We start from the raw sequence: 23,833 nt of genomic DNA, 5'->3' as shown, positions 1-23,833 counted from the left end.
ACCTGGAGAGTAGATGAAAACAGTATTCTATTAAATTGCTATCGTTCCTCCACATGCATTACTCGGTGCTTCAGTGTAAGAGTGCTACACAGTTAGTAGTACATGTTTTCAATGGCAGAGGCCTCCAGAAAGTTGGATAGACTAGGGCAGCAATAACTGTTTTCTAGTTTGGGGAACGTTCCTTCTGAAATGAAAAATGGTCAGAGTGAAAAGTGAACAGGTATTGTGGCAAACACTCCTGAAATCAGGCAAACCTTGAAAAAAGTGCTACAGATGTGGGCTCTGAACGGGGCAAAGGAACTTTTCTGATTAGTCGGGATTTTCTGAATTTTCTTTTTTCCATCTTCTTAGTCTAGGGGATTATATTTGAGATGCTACGAGAGCCCAAGAGCCTGAATTATGTAGTTTCTGACAATTAGGGTGACTCCAATTTCTTTGTTTTAAGTTGTGGGAGATGCAAAGAAGAGAGGAAGCAGAGACAAGTAACGTTTGCCCTCTGGAGAGAAACAAAAAGACACAAAAATGGAAATCACCATTGAATATGAAGGAAAAATGGCCACCACATTAATATACAACTATTCTCTTCCTGGAATTCCTTCTTTTATAGAATAAATTTCCTTAAACTGTTACATAGGGATAAAAGATAAAGTAATAGAACGCCACTGACAGGCAGAATGAAAATGGCACCAGGGATTTGTTTTTAACCGATAGCATAACAGCTGGCAAATGGAATCTGTGGCCCTTAATCACGACTTATATTTTTCATAATATGATGATAACCAGCTATTAATGGTGATTTATATTTTTGTAACATGATCACAATATATAATGAATATACTTAAAAATCCACTAAAGTTTGGGAGCCAGAATATAGCAGAAAAGAAAAATTATACTCGTAACCAGCATCCAACACAAAATATCTTGATTCCTCAAATACCACAGGATGAGTCAAAAGGCTGTTACACCTTGGGTCAGAATTGTCATCTTCCAGTAATTTGCCAAAATGACAAATACAAAAGGAAAGAGGAGAGGAACCGTCATATGTTCTCTAGGTCTTTTAGGAAGCACAGAGCTGTTCCTTTGGCTGCAAACATGTGAATCCACAAGAAAGGTGATACTGGAGACATGAAAGGAATGCCCCACCAATGTTACTATGGCAAAACTGTTACCCAGCGTACCTCTGGCATTGTTGTACACTAACAAAGTTAAGGGCAAGGTTCTTGGCAACAGAACTAACGTATGTATTAAGCATCTCGAACACTCTAAGAGAAGAGATAGTTTCCTGAAGGAAAATGAAGAAAAATGATCGGAAAAATAGTGGTAGAGGTTACATGATTGCATAAAATTATCAACATTCAGTAAACTGTTCACTTAAAAGAAGTGCATTTTATTATATGCAGATAATTTGAAAAATAGGAGTCTTGGATTCTGACTGTGAGTTATAGGAACTAGAATAATGGGAAGAGGACTGGATGCGGGATCTAGAGACCTGCTGTAGTTCTGACTGCAACCCATCCATCACCATGCCTGTCTGCTTCTCAGTGCTTCTTTCAATGCTGGGTTGTTGATTACTCTAATCCTGTGTTGCCTTCCTCTTTTCACTCGATCCCTCATCTGTAAGGACTTAACCTTAATGGAAAGTTCAGGGTAATTTTGCAGGAATTTTTTGGCTTATAGTCCATCAGCCTCCTAATGTCCCCCAAAGAGTGATGCCCTTGGGTCCCAGGCACCGCCTATAGGAGTCAATTTGACGGAAATGGCTGTCCCTCTATCTTTCTGTGAAATTCCACAGTCAGAGCTGGAGTCAGGGTTGGGTTCATTCCAGATAAGTAAGTTAGAGAAGTTACGACTTACTGGGTGCTAGTGGCAAACTTAGCTTAGTTGCATAGTAAATAACACAAGTCATTTACATGAATTATGAAAATTGAGGGTGTTAATGAAGGAATGGCAAGGGAAGGGAACCTTGGAGAAAGTCAGTGTTTCCCTGGTTTGAACTTCAGTGCCACGCTGTTGATACAAAACCTCTGACCAGTAGGCCCAGGTCCATCAGGAAACACATGGCCAAGGTGAGCTTCACACTGCAAAGGAGAGAAGCCTCCGTCATTTCTCCACTGAGACAAAGCTCTTTACGTAAAACTAGACAGATGAACCCTACGTGGTTGCCCCACTCCAGTGACGTGTGTGGGAAAAAAGTCTATTGCATCAGAATTTGACTAAGAAATGAAACGATGCAGAGCACAGTAGTGGTAAATAGCTCTCTGCTTCATCATTGAGAAGGTGAGCAAGTTAGTGAACTTAGGTCTTGATTTACTCATCTATCAAATGGGGATAATTACACCTACTTAATAGAGCCGTTGTGATGATTAATTGCTACAATGTAAGTAGAGCATTAACACAACTCCTGGGTAAGCACTCAATAATGTTGTTATAGTCAGTGTATTATTATTATTGTTTTTTTACTGAACACAAAACTCCGCTATGTTTATCTGCTTGCCTCTGGTGTTTTACAAAACCCGAAAAGTTGAGCACACAAGGGTATCAAAATGAATCTGCTGTCTGGATTTAAGCCACTCTCTCCTACCGAGCTCACAGAATAGTGTGCTGATGTCACCTGCAGTGTCATTCTGACTATTGGTGACACACCGCAGAGCAGGGAAGAAGGTGGAGAGATGCCAACCATGCTCGGCCTTCCTGCTGCCTGTCCCTGTTCAAAAGAACGTGAAGGGCCAGCTCTTTCAGATCCCCTCTTTGCGCCCGGCTGTGGCAGGCCAGAACCAGGACAGGCTGCTCAGATTGTGGCTCAGGAAGGCTCCTCCTCTTACCTGCAGCACCCAGAGTGATGGGAGAGAGGGACCGGAAGTGGCATGCATAGAAACCCAACGTGCTTCAGTGACAACCATATACGCCAAGGACAAGAGAGCTCTTTGTGGCACTGGGGAAGACAAATCAAAGGAACTCACCTGCTTGCAGACAACCTCTGTGCGAACTGATCCTAAGGAGGTGTCCACGCGTCTCAGGATCCCTGTGTTACTTTCATCAAAGCCAGAAGTGCCATGGGCCTCAGAAAACGAAGGCCATCCAGTGCCAGAGCCGTACTTCTTCTCAGAACTGGGGAAGATATTCCCAACACTACAGCTGCTAAGACTGTTATGAACTCACAAAGGGCATTATATGCCCCAACTTATTTTTCTACTGAGCATAATCTGATTCCCTGTCTCCTCTGCCAGAGCCCAAGGCCAGTCACGTGACAATCAGCTCCACGGGAATTTTGCCCATCACACGTTCACTATTAAAGACATTTTTCCATTGCAGTGAAAGGGTTTCTTGTTCCTTGGAAGCTACAGGCTTCCCTCTCAATGTCTGACAAGGACCTGAAAACGCGAGGAGCTTGTGAACTGTGGTTCATATTAAGAAGCACAGATCGAATCCATGTGTCCATGTGTCCAACGTAGAACAGGGGGAAATCAAAATGAAGTAGTAGAGGTTGAAGGGGGGGCTTGGCATATCAGGAAGTGTGAGATCTGATGAAACAGCCATTTTTATTGATGGGAGCTTCGGATTGTCTGACTGCCTGCGGGGATCCAAAAGCTGACTCTGATACTTCTTAGCTGTGTGAAATTGGGCAAGCTGCTTCACCCCTCTAAGCCTTAGTTTCCTTATCTGCCAAATGGGGATAGTATCTACCTTAAGGGAAGGTTTTGAGAATTTAAAGAGCTACTCTGTGGAGCACATGGTAAGTGCTCAGGAACGTTCGTTATGATTGTGATTATTAATAAATAAGCCTGGTCACCCTGAGCCAATCACTGCAGTGAAGCCTGACCTTCCCAGGGAAGCCCACAGTGATGAGTGCGAGTGATGCTGAAGGCTGGGAAGGGCCAGAGGAGGAGGGCAGCGAGCTCGTCTACTCACCAAAGACCTACTCTCTAAGCGCTCTGAAAGATAAGCTCCCTTACATGGCACTAGGGAAATAGGTTTTTAAATTTCAAATGCCAGTGAGGTCACTCTATCTAAAAAAGAATGAGAAGAAATGAATTATAAACACTGCAAATAAAAAAAAAATACTGAGCAAAGAGGAAAAAACTATTCTGGCAAATAATCAAATCCCCAGCCTATGGACCGGGAAGGAAGCTCAGTTTAGAACACAAACCTGGGCAGAAATATCCAGTGTAACGCAGTGATTTTCATATATTCTGGTCTCAGGACCTCTTACTATTAAAAAATTATGGAGGATCGCTGAGAGCTTTTGTTTACATGAGTTATGTATATCAATATTGAACAAATTAGAAGTTATAACTGAGAATTAAAACATATGTATGCATTAAATTATTTTTTAAAATAATCAATTCATTACCTGATAATATAAGTAACATTTTTTAATGACAGATAGTTGTAAATGAAACAAACATTTAGTGAGAAGATTTGCACTGCTTTGCAATTTTGCAAATCTCTTTAATGTTTAGTTTAAATAAAGGCAACTGAATCTTCATATGTGCTTCTGCATTCCATCTGCTGCAGTGTTGTTCTGATTAAAGTGTAGGGAGAGGATGTGGCCTCACGAATGTGCAGTTAGAAAAGGGGGACCTCATAGATCCCCTAAAAGGGTGCCAGGAACTCTCGAGGTCCTCAGACCAGGCTTTGAGAACCACAGGTATGACTCTGAGGAGTAAGGGCTTTGACTTCCGAAAGACTTGGGTGTGAATCCGGGCTCTGCCTGCCACATCTATGTGATCTTGGCAAGTTACTGAATCTTTTAAAGCCTCAGCATCCTAATCGATAGATTAATAATGGCATTATTACTTCTCAGGTTTGCTGAGAGGATTAACTGAGATACTTTCTGTATATAGTGTCTTTAGCATAGTGTCAGACACATGGTACATAAGTCAGTAGCTATTATTTTTTAGTATCATTATTATCATTAACAGATATCCATGAAATTTGAGCAGCCATGGGTCCAATCATAAGTGTCTACACATTCAGGTTGAGTTTTTTGCAATGCTTTTCCAAAGGTTCAAAAACATTCATCCATACCACTCTGGCCCAGGGAAAAACATCTTAAGTATCTTTTAATCATAGCCTTTCCACCCCCAACATTGTATGCAAACTAGATCATTGAAGGAATTATGATAGAGAATTATTAACATAATAAATTTTTAAATGAATGAATATAAGACTAATAAAAAGTCATTTAAAACATTTTATGGGAAGAAATAAACCTTTATTGATGCAATTAACAGAATCTGGAGATTTTGCCAAGTAATATAAGAGGCCATACAGAATTTAAGACTGGCAATCTAAATATTAAGGCCAATGAGAAATCCCAATATACATACTGAAATGATTAGCAGATTATAAGGCCCACTAAAACCATTCTAGATAATCTCTTCTCATGCACTCTTAGAAGGGTCTTTTTTAGTTTTGTTATGCGTTTATTTGCTTTGATTTTTTTCTTCATTTCTGGAAATTCCACAGCCCCCAAACTAACAGCAAAGGCACCTGGCGATAACTAACAACCCTAGTATCTTAGAAGAATTTCTGTTTATTTGAAGGAATCAGAGCCCAAAAAAAGGGTTTGAAACAATGTTCCTTCATTGCTTCTAACATGTAGGACATTGGGATGTAATGCAAAAAGTGAACTAATATCAGGCTCTCTATTTTCTCTACGATTTATGGCCATGAAATACGTGATTCCCACAGTAGATTTTAATGAAAACTTCCAGAGTTGGCATTTGAGGGGAATGAGAAGGAAGGGGACGAGAGGAAGCAGGGGAGGGGGCCAAGTCACACAATTCCAAGGCTAACAAAGAAGAAGAAGCGACACTCTGGAGTTCCCAAGGGAATGCTGACATCCTGAGATGCTCTTGACCCTGGAAACCCTGGATTAACGATCTCTGTTTTGGAGGGTCAGCAGCTCTCGCAGAACACACACCATATAGGTTACAAGTGACAGCAAGTCTGCAGGCAGCAACAAGCCCAGCTGCCAAGAGGCAGTGGTCCCACATCCCTTTGGCGCTACTTAGCTTTGGTTGACTGATTTTCATCCCTTTGACTCTACACAAGCAGTTGAGGGGATGTTTATTTTTCTCTACCCCTGCTCCCCATTATTAAGGCTGAAGACAAGAGATGGAGGGAGGGGGAAAATGAGAGGCAAAACAAGAATGTATTCCTAAGACTCTCCTCTTGAATGGGAAGCATGCTTAGGAATATAGTCTTCATTTACAGAGTTTTCATTGATTAGAACATATTCTCAGTATACATTCATATATATATAGCCCTAAAAAAAGACCTATCTATTTCTAAGGATATATCCCTGTGAACACTGCTCGTGGTGAGTGAGTGGTGTGGCAGGCACTGCTCTGGTGCCTTCACATGTCACTCACAACTCAGTTAATCTTCCCAACAACCTTATGAATTCAGTACAGCTATCGTGCTCATCTTACAGGTGAGCAAGCTGAGTCACAGAGAGGTTCAGAAACTTGCCCAAGCTCACGTGGTAATGGATCCAGGATGTAGCATCTAGGCAGCCCTACCCACTCTACTTCACAGTCTCTTCTATAAACAAATGTATCTTTAAGAAGAGTATATTCTAGAACCTAAATGATTCTTATGAATATATTCTTATTTTACTTTTGGCTGTTGCAGCTATAGCAGAAAAAAAAAGGTCACTCCACTTCTTTAATTTGGATCAGCACTGTGCTAATACAGTAGCCACTGGCCACGTGTGGCCCTTTAAGTTACATTTTTAAATTAAAATTACATAAAATAAAAACTTCAGTTTCTCAGCAGCTCTAGCCACATTTGGAGTGCTCAGTAGCCACGTGAGATTAGTGCCTAACCTGACTGGATGGAGCAGACACAGAGCTTCTCCATCACTGCAGAGAGTCCTACTGGACCAAGCTTTCTGCTCTGGCCCCTAGGTCCTACCTGCTCCCACATTCTGGGATCCCCTGCCTGACCTGTGCGGTGACGGGATGGTTGGCATCGTGTCGGAAGGTTTCAACTTTACTACTGCACAAACCGAAACACCAATGAAATAAAAAAATGAAGAATACAATGTAGGAGGGGCTCTTACAAGGATGACCTTTGGTCTTCACAGTCCAAAGACAGAAAGAGAACATCTGTCTGGTTATCATATAGCAACAAGGCATCCTTTACACTTTTCAAACATGGTTCTTTACATTTTTACAACAGGTTGGTCATCTCAATGTCCTACTTCTCTTTAACAGAACCAAAGATCATGGCATAACTAATGCCTCAGAAATACACATCCACATTTTACTGTGTCACAATTAACCTTCCTCTCCTAGTTGTCCCCAACCCATCCTGGGCTGACTACCATCTTTGACATCTCCTCACCTGCCACTGACAGAGTGAATGAATCTGGGCAAAGGCCTCCCATCTGTGAGCATGAAGGAAAATCAATCCCGATCTTTCCGCATCCTTGCAGGCAGGGTTTAGCTTTTCAGATTCAGCCAACATAAGTAGGAAAGCCCAGTTGCTCGAAGAGCCCAAAGGACATAATGAAGCACTGCCTAATGGATGGTCCACAGAGCTGGCTTGATTTATATTTTATTCTAAACCAATTTAGGGTTGATGCAAAAGCAAAAAAAAAAAAAAAAAGTCTTTGAAGTTCTGAAAAAGAAGACTTCAAAGATGTTTTCCTTTCTTCTTCATCGAATCTACTTTTTTTAGACTGTTTCCTGCATGTCTAAACAAAAAAGCCTTTGTTGAAAGATTTCAGATCCTGATTGACTTAAAAGAGGCTCTGAAATCAAGGGACAATTAAATTCACTGTTAGCTACATACAAGAGGGCATGCTATTCACTACTGTCAAGCACTGTGGGGAATCTATCCTCATAAAATTCTACATTTCCTAAATTGAATTATAAACCCATTTTCCCTGGGAGAGATATAGTTTTAATCACATGGCCAAGCAAATACTATTATGGTTTAGATTTCTCTAAATACTTCCCAGGAAAAAAAATTCTAATAGCTTTCTCTTAAGGTACCCACCAAGTTTTATTATTTTGCTATTTCTCGGGGATACGGAAAGGAAGAATATAAGCTAAGAAGTCTTGTTAACTGCTCTAAATGCTAGAAATAATTAAGACAAGCAAGTATCTTATATAAATAGCTCTCCTTATAGCAACCATGCCAAACAAGGACAAATAAAACAACATGGGTATGTTTTTATCCAAAGCCTCATATGAGACAGAGTTGAAAAAATTTAGAGGTCTGTTCTCCTTCAGAATCTCTTGATCCTTTATCTCACCTGAAGAGTGGGCTGTCACAGCACACACAGTGATACATTCCCGATTCCTTGTTATTCAGGTAGATCCCACTGAAAGGCTGAAAGTCAATTAGATACATCATGTTCAGGTTTCTGACAACATCAGCAAGAGGTGATACAGTAGATTTAAATCCACAATTAAGGCCCCCAATAAAGCACTTTTTGTACTAATTTGATGAATATCATCAGGGAGAAAATTACAACGTACCCAATGAAGCAGCCAACGGGCTTATTTACAACCCAGCCTTTATTGTGCCAAATATTCAAATTATGACATTACTAGTGCCTTGTATTTATGTAGCACCTTTCATTCAGGGACATCAAAGTCCGCGAAAATGGGAGAGAACAGTCCTCTGGATTGTGTGAGATTTCAGTCTCCATTTCAAGAGTCAATACAACAGGAATCTAGTCCACGATTGAAAACACTTTGAAATCTCCAATTAAAGATAGACTATAAATACATAAAAAGCGTAGTTCAAAGGGATTGGGGTTGTGCCTTTAATATACTTGACACAGTGTTAAGGACACTGCATACTTAATAAATGCTAAATAATGAGCTAGGATCTCCCAGTGCCTAAGTGACGACTTAAGATGAAATTACTACATTCATTGTGGCTTCAGGAGTTTGCAGGTTTTTAAAGGTCTCCCACATGGAGAACAAGGAGACTTCAGGCAATGAGTGAGCAGTCAATTTTTTAAAAAAATGTTATTTTGCAAACTGGATCTCATTGTTTTTTGTTTTTTTTTTAAAGACCATTTTTGTCTAATTCCTTTTGTTATCTCCTCTGTCAAAGAAAATTAAAGAAAAAGAAACTCTTGCACAAGCCGACTATGAAGCACTGTCCCATATTATGGAATGGAAGAGAAGCATCAGCACAGAACGGCTCACTGAGACTCAGAGCTGACCTAAGAAATATGCTGGACTCTTCTGGCTGCTCTGTATTTCCCAACTCCACACACTCACAAGTCAAACACTCATATTCCCTGTGGTGGTATTAACAGTACATTTTCAGTGAGCTAAATAACAGACAATTTCAAATTAACCTACTGAGCCTAGCATCTGGGCACCCTGGATGTTTTCCCTTTTTCAAGACCCTAAACTTAGTGGCAGAAATCTGACCAGTAGTGAGCTGGTCTTTTTATGGCCCGTGCCCCTGACTGCTTGTTCCCAACATTGGTGCGAATGGGCATCTGTAATGAGGAGGGAGTTTCACATCCCTCCCACAGGGGCTGATGAGACACATATGCCCCAGGGCTCCCAGTCCTGAAGCTGATCTAGAAAGCCTACTCATTGGATCTAGACAGCCTAAGATTCAAGATATAATTTTGTCATTGCAGGGGACGGCTGGATAGAGGAAGTGACAGGGAACTGGCATTACCATCAAAATTTCAAATGAGAAGGAATCCTTAGCTGATATATTTTATGCAATGACACCTATGCGCTGTCTCCTCGCCTGATTTCCTGATGTCTCCCCTCATGCCCAATCTTATGTCCTCGCACTTATTTAGGGCCAAACTCAGCTTCTGTCTCAACTGTTCATGCTAGTGTTTACCTGAAAACCTAGTATGTACCCAGTGCTGGGCTGGGTGCTAAGGTTGTAGAGATGGGGGAAAAACCCAACCCACAGTTCCTGCACTCAAAGAATTTGCTACCTAGGTATGAAGAGACATCTGAGCCGTCAGTTATCATTCCATGTGATCACAGCTCTGAGGGGGAGATGAGCAGGAGTGTGGGTAGCACTAATCCTTTCACGACTAGGGGAGCTTCTGCAAAGGCTTTCTGTACCAGCTGCTGTCTCAGATCAGGGTGCTTGTTTTTTTTTCCAAAAAAATCTTTTATTATTTTTAAAAATTCAGCTGATGGATGTTTATTATAGGAAAATGCCAAAACACTATGCTGAATTTTGAAGGATGAGTAAGAGTTAATCAGATAAAGAAATGGAAAAGTATCAGACAAGCAGAGCAGCTTGGGCAGGGCCCATGTGACAGAACAGGACAAGATGGAGAACAGAGAAAGATGACACTGGAAAGGCAGAGAGAACCAGATCACAAGGGGCTTTGGTGAGACCAGGCTACAGAGTTTCAACGGAAACTGGGAAGCCACTGGAAACTTAAAGCGGGTGTGCACACAGCATCCGCACGGAACCAGGGCAAGAAGACACTGGAGGCAAAGAACAATCAAACGGCCACTCATGCAGGCCTGGATTTAGCTGTGGCAGGAGCAGTGGAAATAAAAAGAAGAGGATAGATTCAAGAATTATTCAGAAGAGAGAACTGAAATGACTGTAGGGGGGCGGAGCACAGGGTCAGGGACAGAATGACAATCAACATACCCCTTGGGTTTACAAGGTCTGTTCTACGGGCTGAATGTTTGTTGAAGCCTAATCCCCAGTGTGATGATATCTGGAGATGGGACCTTTGGAAGGTGACTGGGTCGTGAGGGTGGAGCCTTCCTGAACGGGATTGGTGCCCTTTAAGAAGAGACATGAGAGAAAGCTGCCCTCTTTCTCTATCATATGAGGACACAGCAAGATGGCGGCATTCTGCAAACAGGAAGAAAGCGCTCACCAGTCATTGAATTGCCGGCACCTTGATCTTGGACTTTCTAGCCTCCAGAACAGTGAGAAACAAATGTTTGTTGTTTAAGCCACCCGGTCTATGGTATTCTGCTTTAGCAGCCCGAACTGACTAAGACATACTGTTTGGACCAATGGGAGCTCTCTTTTTTTTAATCTTGTTAGTACTACATACCTATCGGAAACAGATGACACCCTGATAATGTCATACAGACCTATTAACAAAATGGGGACAGGGCCAACGGAAACCAACAAAGGAGGGTGAAGCACCCTGGGCCAGTGACCATAAGAGCACACTGCCACTACTAGGTGTGTGGGACAAAGGAAGGGGCAGTTACCAGAACCTGTGACATTGCAGCTGTAGGTGAGAGCTGCCTGCAGCAGCTGCAACTGCACTAGAGGAACCCAGCTAGAGAGAGGGCCCTGCATCCTGACTTCTCTATCCTGCCATCTGATCTCACTGGCATCTCCCACTGGCCAAACTCAGTCAGTAGCCAGAGGGCAAGGGAGCTGGTTACCCTTCCCAAGGCTCAGAGCAGAGTGAAGCATGTGGAGAGTGGATCAGACAGAGCAGGGACTGTATAAAGCCCACCTTTACTGGTATCTGACTTTTAGTTATTACTCAACCAGACTGTAAACTCCGTTGTCATACCTCGCGGGGTGCTGGCATGTTACTGTTGCCCAATTAAAACATGGGTAACTGACTTTTAATTTTGAGTAACCAAATAGAAAGTTTAGACGTTTTACTTCTCTTTCCTTAGCCTCATGAAGCTAACAAAGGCTTATAGTTCTGCAATATTCTAAAATGTTAAATGTGGAACCGGATCAAATGAAAGGGATTTATAACATTAGTTAAAATAACGGATGAGGCTCATTTTGTAAAATGGCCAAATGCACAGAGGATAGTGCACCATCTGTTTGAGAATCCCACAGATTTATTCTGCTAAACATCTGGCAGCTCATCTCCAGGCTCTGTGTATACAAGTATACCAAACCCTGCCTGGCTCTGTTCCTGAGGACACGCCGGTTTAGAATATTTGGGGAATACACACAACTGTATAGAGCATCACGTATTAATGGCGAATGTAGTCTCTTTCCCAATGAAGGCTGTATTAAAATCCTACCCACGGCGGTTTTCAAAAATAACAGTCTTTCCCGAAAATCTACTGGGATCTGCTGGCTTGTCTGATGACTTTCATATCAGAGAAGCTGAGGGTGAGACCATGATGATAAGGCCACAGGGGCAGCGACCTGAACTTTGCAGGGATGGCTAAGGTAAAGACATCCTCCACAGCTTTACAAAACTGCTGTGCCGGGCTCCACTCTGTGCAGTCTGCTTCAGAAATGAAAGCATCTAATCACCAAGTTCAGTGGCTCTATTCCAGTGGCCATATATGTGTCCACACCATACCACTTGTTAGGAAATGCAGCACTGTAAAAATGGTATTACCATAAGGAACCACTGAGGACTTTTCTCTTAGGCAATGAATGAAAGCTGAGATTAGTGAATGCAGTGTAAATCATGTTTCTGCCTCGTAGCCTGCAGTCTTTCAACATTCACAGAAATTTATTTTTTGGGTACCGGGCACCATGTTATTTGCTAGGGATACACCAACGATGGCAAATGCTATTAAGGAAAAGGGCTAGGAAAGGCAAACTCAGCTTGGGGCTGAGAAAAGGCTTCCCTGAGGAAGTGAGGTTTGGGCTGAGAGTGAATTGGGGATGGGGGGAGGGGGTGGCAATGGGAGAGGAGAACACAGGTATGAGGACCCTAAGGGAGAAGGGAGCCCGGGGTTGGAGAGCTGAAAGGACCCTGTGGCTGAAGTGCAGAGATCAAGAAGAAACGTGGCAGGATTTGAGGAGGGATGTGGGAGGTAGGGACCAGAGACTTTAGAGCCTTATTAGCTATTTAAAAACTTCTCTTTACCTTGAAAGCACTGGGGAGCCACTAAGGGATTTTAAGCAGGAGAGTGATGTGGTCAGATGTATGTTTCGAAAAGATCTCTTTGGTGGCCGTATGGAGAACGGCTAGATGAGGAGCGAGAAGGGTTGTGAGCAGAACAGCTGGAGGCTACTGCAGTCAGACAGGTGAGAGATGGTGGAACCTGGACCAGTGTGGCGGTAAGGGCAGGGCCAGAGGAGAGGACTGGGAGGCTGTTTAGGAGGCAGAACAGGCAGGCGAGGCGATGGAGTGTGGAGAGCGGAGAAGAAAAATGGAGGGGGCCAGATTTGTAGAGTGTGCGGTGATGACTTAGCTTTTGTACCTAGATCTATTCCAATCCCCCCAATCCACGCATTTAATCAGAAAATTGTAAATCAGTGTAGCTTACCGGTTCGGTTCCTTTTTCTCTGGTGACATGGAATTGCTCTGGAGTCAGCTTCTTTCGCCATTCACTCTTGGTGAGGGATGGCTCATGCTTTGTCACAGACCCTGTATTGTTAAATAAGATTTTTTTAAATTCAAACAAAAATACACAATGACCTTCTTCCCTCCTTAGCCTCTCTCCTAACATGCACGACCAGTCCCTTCCCCTCTCTTCCACTCTTTCTTTCTTCACAGGGACTAGAGAGCTTTCATACAAATTACTCTAATTGAGTCATTAGTTTAATAAGAAATGAGTAGTAAGCAGACAGCCAGTTTTCTAGTTGCCCTGGGGGCAAAGAAACTGAAGAGGCAGCTGAAATATGAAATAGTGCAGAATAAATTCTCCTCAGATACCTAAGGGTTGAAATTGATCCTTCTTCCATTACTGTGTTCAAAGGAGTAGTTCCTGTCAGGATACAGCTGGGAGTAGTGAGTGATTGGAGAGAAAAGAATGATGAGCTAGTGGGTTATTAAACTCCTCTCCCTTGCGGATTTATAAAGATATCTCTAAGTTTGTTTGTCAAGGGAAGTCTTTATTAAAAAAAAATCTTCTTATGTGGAAAAAAGCAGAGACTCCTATTGCATGTGCTCCTGAAAGGGAAACTGAGACCCACTATAATCTACTCTTATACTTCACGGTTTTTACCTACATTTTGTTTCCTTTCTTCTATTCTCTCTTGCTTCTATCTTACTTTTATTCCAACGAATGTAAACCACACAACTAGGACAATACAGGATTTCTGATCCATGGCTGGAAATCCAAGCATAGAGAAGGCCAACTAGTAGTTATATGCAGATTTTTGACTGCACCCCTAAGTCCCCGGTTGTTCAGGGGTCAATTGTACTCTCTTTAGCTAAAGGGGGGGGGGGGAAGCAGGGGCAGAAACCCAACCTATATAATAAATGTTTTAATCATCCAACATTAAGAATTTGAAAGGATCTTATAATCTGTCCACCTCACTTTATAAATGAGAAAATAGAGGCCTGAAGGATGAGTAACCTGACCATAGCACTGAAGATGAAACGGTAAATACCTGTGATGTCACCACCAAATATCAAACATGTCAGAAAATTATATTTGAAATCCATTTTTGGTTACAAAAAATTGCTAAATAATCTTTCAGCAAGAAAAGACATGTCTTCATCACCAGGTCATAGTAATGCTCAATACGGTCTTTTTAGTATTGCATATTGTTGATTGCTTATGGTCGTTTACATTTTACTAAAGGGTTTTTACCTGTTGAAATATATTCAAAGGTGTCCTTTCTTAAATAGTTTTTATAAGCGTACAGGGATTTCTTTTTTCCTATGGAAATATACCTCTGAAATTTTCCTATGGAAATAGAGCACAGTTACGTGCAATTTTCCACGAACTCATCTCTTGGGAAGAAAAGCAAAATGTATTTATGTGACGATTATTACTGCTCGGTGGCTTTCAGAGTTATCATGCAGTATGCCAAGTGATAAATGGAGAAGGAATTATAAAACTTTAAAAATCACCAGTTTTACAATCACTAAAATAATAACTGATTCAAGCAAGAATCATCAGGGGATTCTAAACCCCCAGGGTGAAAGACTATTGAAGAATGGAACAAACATTTTCAAAATATGATCCCAAAGATTATTCATTACAAGTAAGAAAAATATGCCTCTACAATGGAAAAATGTAAAAGTTACATCTCAACCAGGCAAGCAAAGTTAGTATCAGCAACAGTGGAGCATGGTGACATCAAGTGTCTCTGGGTGTGACACCTGCCGCTGTACTGAATCTGTTCTCAGAGAGCTCACTGAGGACTTCTTAGTAAAACCTAGGAACACATCATCTTTATCTCATTTACTTCTCAGTAGTATTGACACTCAACATTCTCTGTTTTGAGGTATACAAGGTCAGACAATTAAATTCCCGAATTCATCTGAGAAAACGTGCTACATATCTCATTGCTGAATATCACTACGGTCACCTTCGAAGTACTCCCCTTGGGAAGCTATGCACCGATTCCAGTGCCTAGTCCATCTTTCAAAGCAATTTTGGAACTGTTTTTCTGGAATGGCCATCAGAGCTGTCATCATATTCCCCTTGATGTCCTGAATGTCATCAAAATGTCTTCCTTTCAATATTTCCTTTATCTTCAGGTAAAGAAAGAAGTCATTGGGGGCCAGACCAGGTGAATAGGGAGGGTGTTCCAACATAGTTATTTGTTTACTGGCTCAAAACTCCCTCACAGACAGTGCCATGTGAGCTGGTGCATGGTTGTGATGCAAGAGCCATGAATTGTTGGTGAGAAGTTCAGGTCATCGGACTTTTTCAGCACTTCCAAATAGTAAACTTGGTTAACTGTCCAGTTGGTACGAATTCAAAATGAATAATCCCTCTGATATCAAAAAAATGTTAGCAATATCGTTGCAACAAGTTCGCAAACTTAATTGTCAGATCTTGTATTCCATCCCCTTGGCTTCCATGACACCAAATTCTCCTGCATATCCAGTTACTCCTTTTCAGTGTCCTTCTTCAACTCCCCTTCCTCTAGCCATGCCTGGAATCTTGGTGTGCTTCAGAGGAGCCTATCTGTCCCAGGCTTTCTTCTATCATCACTCCACATTTGCTCCCTGGATGATTTTATCCGTTTCATAGCTTCCTGTAGCGTCCACATGATGAGACTCCCAAACCTATGTTTGCCTCCAGCCTAGATCTCTCTGCTGAGTTCTAGATCCATATATAATCAACACCTGGATATCTCCACTAGGATGTCCCGTTTCAATCAACATGCACAAAAGGACTTCATGTACGTCCCCTGCCCCAACCCAAATCTGCTCCTTCTCTCACATTGTAGCTCATCCACCCCATGTTTCAAACCTGAAAGCCAAGCCACTGTCCATGACTCTTCCCTTTTCCTTGCACCAAGCCCTGTTGGTTCTATTTTCTAAACAACTCTAGATCTGCTCCTTCTCACCTTGGATCAGGCCACCATTATCTCCAGCATAGATTATTATAAAAGTCTCTTTATTTGTATGTACTCGCCTATCTTGACCACTCCTTTTTTCTCACTGCCCCAAACTGTTCAATGCGACATAATATACTCAAGTTAACTTCCAGACTCCCGAATGAGCCTTCCAAGGCTCTGTGTGATTGGCCCTGGTTACCACTTTCCACTCGTCCCTTCCACTATGCTCCGTCCTTCTGAACTGCAGGCCTCTGGGTTCCCCAGAACACATCGTGGTTCGCTCAGCTTTTTACTTTTTGTTAAGATGGAATGAAGACTTCTAAGATCCTTACATGCTGGATCAGAAACCAGAAGTCTCTGGTCTCAGTTTATGTGTTATATTCTCCAACAGACCTTCCCTGCCCCCCAAGTCTGGGTTGCAAGATCCTCCTATGTGTCCTCATGCCCCTCAGGACTTCCATGAGAGACTATTTAATCACAATGACTGCAGGTTAATTGTCTGGATGTCTCATTAGACCAGAAGCTGACAGTCTGAAATAATTGTGTCTTTGTTCCATGTATCCCTAGTATATATTATAGTGCTTTGGCATTTAATAAATATCCGTTTCTTCAATCATCCAGTTAGTCAACAGATGATTACAGAGCACCTACTGTATGCTAGACACTATTCTGTTAGGGATATAGGGGTAAAGAAAACAGACAAGAGCCACTGCCCTTATGGACTAGAGGGAAAATTAACTAAATAAGTAAGGAATGTAGAACTTTAGGTGATTTTTCAAAAATCACAAAGAGATTAGAGTGAGGATGTGTGTGTATATGTATTTATGTGTGTATGTGTGTGAATGTGTACACGCACACAGAATTTCAAATAGAGTAGTCAGGAAAGGCCTAAGAAGGTGACCTATTAGCAAAGACTTGAAGGAAATGAACAAACACGCCATGTAAATATCTGGAAGAGCACTGTAGGCAAGAGGAAAAACAGGTGGGGTAGGCCTGGCATGTTTGATGAATAGTAGGGAGGCCAGAGCTACTTGGATGGGGTGAGCAAGGTTAGGTTAGTGGGAGTTAGAACAGAAAGGCAACGGGAGGCCAGATACTTTAGGGCCTTGAAGGCTACTGTAAGGATGGCGGCTTTTATTGTGAGTGAATTTGGAAGTTATTGGAAGGTTAGCAGAGGCAAACCATGGCTTCAAATATTTTAAAAGGATTAGTGGCTGATAGACTTAAATTAAAAAAAAAATCTGAAGCAGGGCAAAGGCTGAAGCTGGAAACCAGTATGAGGGCAAGTTGAATAATCTGGCTGAGAGACGCAAGAGAGTGGGGTCAGGGTGGGAGCAGCAGAGGTGCTCAGAAGTGGTCAGACGCTCAACGCTCTCTGCTGTTGGAGCTGGAGGGAGTGCTGACAGATCAGATGTGGACTGTGAGAGAAAGGAAAGGGGCAAGGATCACTGTGCCAAGGCTTTGGCCGAGCATTGGAAGATGGAAAGGACAACAGGAAGAGTAGGTTTGGAAGCTTGGTTTTGGATGTAAGTTTAAAAACGTCAATTAGATATTCAAATGGAGATGTCAGGTAGGTAGTTGGAAATACGGATTTAGAGTTCTGGGAGAGGCCCAAGGTAGAGATGTAAATTTGGGCCTCCTTATCATTAAGATGTTATTTAAAGCCAGGAGACTGGAAGATCCCCAAGTCAGTGCACGTAGACAGAACAGAGAGGCCCAAGGGCTTCACTCTGAGGCACTCCAAAATATACAGGATGAGGATATGGGGAGGAGCGGAGAGAGATGGGAAGGAAGCCACGAAAATGTGGCATCCTGGGTGCTAAGTATTTTAAGGAAAATCGCACAATCTACTGTGTTGAAAGACCAAGAAAGAGATGACTGCCGATTGCCCATTGAGTTGAACAATGTGGAGACCTGAAAAAGAGCAGCTGAGGTGGAGGAGGGGGTGAATCTGATTGGAATAGATTTAACACGAGAATTGGGGGAGGGAAAGGGAGACAGTGCCTATGGATCCGTCTTTTGATGAGTTCTGGAGGTAGCTGGAAAGGAGAAAGAGATCAAGAGCTTTTTTAACATGAGAAAAAAAATCACTTTATTCTAGTATGCTGATGGGAATGATCCAGTGGAGAGGATAAAGTGACGATTTAGGAGAGAAAGGGAGAATTGTGGAGGAATCCTTGACCTCGAGTGGACCAAATATGGGAGACCAATTAAACTAAGAAAACTTTATTGACTACTTAAGCTTCAGATAACTATTCAAGATGACAACAAAGGAGTTTTATACAGCAATGCAAGCTTGACTGCCAACAGAATGGAGGAAACATTATAAATCATTTTAGGCTGGGTTAGTTGTTTTTGTTTTAAGAGCAAGTAGGATTAGAACTAATTTTAATGGATAGAACTATTTGTTTAAGCATAAGGGAAGTGGAAGGCATTCCATTTTAGGTAGTTTAAAAGACTGGTAGATGTATGTATATAAAAGACCAGTAGATATATGGGTATAACCACATTTTGTAAGCCTTCAAATAAGGGCCAGATGCCAAAATACGGCCAAGTGCCAATGTATCAGAGTAATCTAAGCTGGGACTGGTCACACAAAGGCCACCCCAAATACTGAAAAATAGGAAGGTAAGAGTAAGAACAGGCTTTGCTGGTTAGAATAAATTGTTCTTGATTCCTCCTCCCAGAATCTAAACTCTGGTCGAGGGGAATTTGTGAAACTTGAACCTTGGCTAAAACTAACATCTGCCAAGAAAAGGAGTAATAGAGCACGGTGGTAAAAGCTCTCCTTACCCTTCCAATATGTGATGCCATAGCAGTCCACATGTATTACAGATCTTGCATTATTTCCATGGATTTCTAAGAGGAGGGCTGACTTTTGGTGTTAAGGTTGGGATTTATAGTCTGCAAAACTGTCATTATCTTCCTAGCTCCTTCTGGGGAGAAAGTGGAATGAGATTAGAGATAAAACTGCATTGTCACCTGGAAACATTGCCCTTCACGTTTTTCAACATGCCATACAATATAGTATTTGACATTAGAAAGTGGGAATTCAAGAAGGGCTAAAATTCAGTGGGATGCCCATGCTTCAGCTTTGAACCTACGGCGTGAATCCTGCGTGGGCTTCCGGCTCCCTCTCCCCCAGCTCTCTATATTTACCACAGCTGTTAGAGCGTGACTACCGGTTTTCAGACACCCACCTCCTTCCTCTGCCCCTGTATATTTTTTTGGTTTAAAATTTATAGTATTTAAATTGTTAAACAAAAGAATTACTCCTTCATTTAAATACAGTAAGTACACATTCATGGCTCTCCTAATCCTTATGTCCATGTACCTTTCACGCTATTATTAATGTGTCTGAAGGGTTTCATGGGTGGGCCACAATTGTCAGACTAGTTGATGAAGCAGTGATTCAAGCACCAATTAGCAACATTTAGTTGCCCATCTGCCAGCCTGGATGACAGTGTCAAAGGGAGAAAGACTCTGCCTTGATCGCAAAATGACAAGTGGTCAGTTGGGTGCTCTCGGGTCAGGATATATGTGGTCTGCATCACTTGAAGGGTGTAAGCTCTTCCCATGATGAAGTCCTAATCCTTAGTTCCTTAGAGACAGGACTTTCAAACAGGTGATTATGTTAAAATGAGACCATTTGAATGGGCCCTAATCCTATCTGACTGATGTCCTTATATGAAGAGGAAGAGATAGTAGGGATGTGAAAGGACAAAGAAAAGGCCATCTGCAAGCCAAGGAGAGAGGCCTCAGGAAAAACCCTGCCAACACTTTGATGATGGACTTGCAGCTTCCAGAACTGTGAGGAAACACACTGCTGTTGTTTCTGCCACCCAATCTGTGGTATTTAATGATGGCAACCCTAGCAGACTAATACACTGTGCTTTGGGCACTGATCAAAGTTTGAATGAGAACTGCATTATGAGTAAATTTTGCGCAGTTTTACCAAATAGCCATTTAGGTGCATGTACATACAACACACAGCAAGGTCTTATTTGGGAATGCGGAAAGCCTTTTGGTGACCAGTGACTAGACAGCAGGATTCAGTGCTGGTCTCCTCGTTCTTTTGTGTATGTGTGTGTGGTAGTTTCTGTCCTCAATCCACATCACAGGCACCTCGTGTGGGTCCTTTGGGGACTGAATGTTCTTCAGATTCTCTCTGCATTCTCTTGCTATCTTCACTACCCAAAAGTTTGGCTGTTGCTGCTACTGCATTCAGTGGATACACAGGTCTACCATAAACTGTGCTTTGATAGGGTTCGTTTGGGTTCTTTTCTCTCCTTGTGCTGGAATTTGCATTGGCTATCTTGTTCCATGAGGTGGGTCTTGATTATCTCATCATTAAGGAAAAAAAACTCTTGCTCATATGGACACCCACTGGTTACCTCCTTCTGGTTTTGCTAACCTTTCTGGCCACTATTGCTATACTGCCAATGGTCACATGACCCAACCCTGTTTCAATAAATACTTGTTGAAACTAAGGGAGCCTATTAGGAACTGGTATAAAAAGAATTCCCAGCCCAGTCTAACCTGCAGACTACTCTTTTCTCCCACCAGAGTGGCGGGACTCTTTTAACCTTACACTCAGGGTGGTCTCCTAGCAGACAATCTCTAGAAAGGTTTTCCTAAAACAATAGATTATTTTATCCAGGACACTTACTTTCTTCTTTCAATTTGCTCTTTGTCAATCTGGATGACATAATCACAGGAGTTTGGAGAACAGTCCTCTGTCACTTTTAACATCTACCATCTCATTTCTCTCATGCTCAACTTTCTTCAAGTCCACAATGTGGGTTAAATGTGGCTACATTTTTGTCCTTTCCATTTATTTATGTAATTATAACTAATGTTGATTGCATGCTTACTAAATGCCAATCATTGTGATTAAGCATTTTAAATTCCTTTTCCCATTAATTCTGTACAACCCTAGTATTATCTTTATCCATAATTTATTGAAGAAAAAAACAGGTTTAAGTTTACCAAGTTCAAGGTGTGCCCAAAGACAGAGTCGGTAAGTGACACTGTGCACAGCAAAGCCCTTAACCACAAGACTATTACCTGTTTATAGTTTTTAATGGATGCACAACAGTTTGTTGAATTGAACTTCCATGGTTTACATAAGCATTCCTAACTGATGGACATTTGGGTTATAGCCAGTTTCTGGTTCTTAAGAGTAGTACTCTTAAAAACAGCTTTTCACAAATAGTTTTGTTCTTTCAAATGATTTCCTTAGGATAAATGCCCAGATAAAATAAAAATAAAAAAAATTTCCTTAGAATAAGTTACACAACTCCTGTTATGTATTGGTGTCTGGTCAAATTTTAATATTGCTCAAGAACTTCAGATCCCAGGGCAATTCATTCGGCTGTTTTCAACAGCACCAAGTACAAACAGTAAGGACAAATATCTGCTGAAACCACTACCCTATAAAGGGGAATGAGGAGAGCTGCAGCCCACAAATGCGATGTTTCCTGTGGTTTTCAGCAAACTAGTGCTTGGCACATAGTAGGTGTGCAACAAATATCATCAGATTGGCTGACCAGTGACACCAGAGTTCTAAAGGCCATGAATGGAAGTCATGTTCGATCAGCTGCCACTCCTTAATGCCAGTACTTTTATTTATTTAACACTACGTTTCAAAAACTTCAGGGGATTGAAAATAGGAGTTCCAAGTAACTGGGTACATTTTCAGCAGAGTTAGGTATCTCTAAATGTCTTTAACGGACACAGAACAGAACTAGATTCAGAGATGGGATAGCAGGGCAGTTGCCCAAGAACCTGAAACATATCTGATATACAGGTAACTCATACTAAAATGTAAATGTGCCTCAATCCGACAGAGGAGCCAGAGGCAGTCTGCAGAAAATGCACACTTTCCCATGGTCCGTCTCACAGCCATTAACAATGATTATCAGTTTAAGGGGGTCAGATTATTAGTCCCCACGTTTCCCTGGGTCCTCTGAAACATACATGGAAATAGAGCAGGGCAGGAAGCCAATCTACAGGGATACAAAGTCACAACTGCCTGCTTCCAGATAGGAAAACCAGAACTCCAAAAGGAGACAGTGTAAACGACGAAGGATATAAAACTGAAAGCAACAAACGAACAAGAAAAACAAACAACTCATAGACACAGACAACAAATTAGTGGTTACCAGAGGGTAAGGGGGAAGGCGGTGGAAGAGGGTAAAGGGGGTCAAATACATGATGATGGAAGGAGAACTGACTCTGAGTGGTGAACACACAATGCAATATATGGATGATACACAATTATACATTTGAAACCTATATAATGTTACCAACCAATGCCACCCCAATAAATTTAATTTAAAAAAAGGACGAAAGGCCACCACAGGAGAGTGTGCAGCGTCCCGTAGTTAACTCTACAGTGGTTCTTCACCTGGAGTCCCCAGGATAAGCTTCACGGGCTCCTGAGCTCACATTTTATGCAAAAGAAAAAACTGTGTGCACTAAAAGGGAGAGGACCTACACCTTTCCTCCAGTTCTCACAGGGGTCAACGACTCCCCGCTTCCGCCCCTCCAAGTTTACAACCCTCTGTCCTAGTCGGTCCAGAACCAGCAGTCCGGCCCCCAAGTCGTGGGAAGTTAAGTGAAACTGAAAGACCAAAAGCCGGCGGCGGCGGCGGCGGCGACAGCGGCGCGGGAGCTGCGAGGCCCGCGTCCTACCTGCGTCCCCATGTCCGGCCCTCGCGCCGAGGCCACCGCCGACCAGTCGGCACCGCAAGGCCCGCGGAGACGCTTCAAGGAAGGGCAGGCCCCAGAGTGCGCGGAGTAGGCGCGCCATGACGACGATGCCCACAGTCCCCGCCCCGCCTCGTCATCTCGCCCCGCCTCCCCAACGCCCGCCCCCCGCGCCCCGCCCCCCGTGCCCCGCCTCCCCCTGAACACCCGGAGATCACACTGCTTGTCCTTCCCCCTGTTCGCCTGTCTCTGCGCCCCCCCCGCCCCGCCCGCCTCCTGCGCCTCTACCCATGTGCTCCTACCCTATCCTGCATCCCCCTCCTGTCACTATCACCCCCACCCCCGTCCAGCGCCTGCTCCTGCCCCTCCCTGCCTGGCCCTCCTTCCCTTGCCCTTTCTGGTGTCGTCCCCCCGGCCCTCGTGCCCCTCCTCCCAGCTCCAGCCCCGTCCTTCTCTTCCCTGGCCCTGCCCCACACCACCCATACCCACTCCACTCCTCCCTAACCCAAACAATGGTCTGTTTTAGTTTGTTTGCATTTTATAGAATTGTATATAAAGGGAACTATATAGATTCGTTTGCATTTTCTTGAGTTGGATATAAATGGCATTATACAATATAGACTTGATTTTGTCTAGTTTCTTTTACTCAGTATAATTATTTTGGCACTCATTTCATGTTTTTGAGTGTAACCGTTGTTCATTCCTTGTTGGTGCTGAGTAATACTCTACTTATGGAGTACTTTGTGTTTATCTAGTATTTATAGCATTTATCTATGTAGTAGCTAGTACTTTGTATTTATCTAGTCACCTATGTATATTGTTTCCAATTTTGATAGACAATTTTTCCTTATTGGAAATAAAGCTACTAGGAATGGTCCTGTCCAATTTTTTTTGTATGAACATGTACTTTCTTTGGGTAAATAGCTGGAAATGGCTAGGTCATAAGGTAGGT

The 23,833-nt window shown here is 42.4% G+C and overlaps 1 protein-coding gene across 1 annotated transcript; it reads right to left on the bottom strand.

Annotated features, from left to right (window-relative positions):
• Window positions 1-1,366: 1,366 nt before the first annotated feature.
• MSRB2 (methionine sulfoxide reductase B2) lies at window positions 1,367-23,020 on the bottom strand. The gene is made up of 5 exons (XM_019741064.3): window positions 22,867-23,020; window positions 13,194-13,294; window positions 8,270-8,346; window positions 2,961-3,108; window positions 1,367-2,078 (listed from the first exon to the last, which is right to left on the bottom strand). Exons 1-5 carry the CDS (start codon window positions 22,982-22,984, stop codon window positions 1,974-1,976), a joined length of 549 nt encoding a protein of 182 aa, XP_019596623.3. The 5' UTR covers window positions 22,985-23,020; the 3' UTR covers window positions 1,367-1,973.
• Window positions 23,021-23,833: the final 813 nt, after the last annotated feature.

This window comes from Rhinolophus sinicus, chromosome 1, assembly GCF_057876585.1.
Source record: "Rhinolophus sinicus isolate RSI-liver-muscle chromosome 1, RSI-T2T, whole genome shotgun sequence".
NCBI lineage: Eukaryota > Metazoa > Chordata > Mammalia > Chiroptera > Rhinolophidae > Rhinolophus > Rhinolophus sinicus.
Note: the sequence above shows the minus strand (reverse complement) of the source record. Positions and strands in the feature narration are given on the sequence as shown.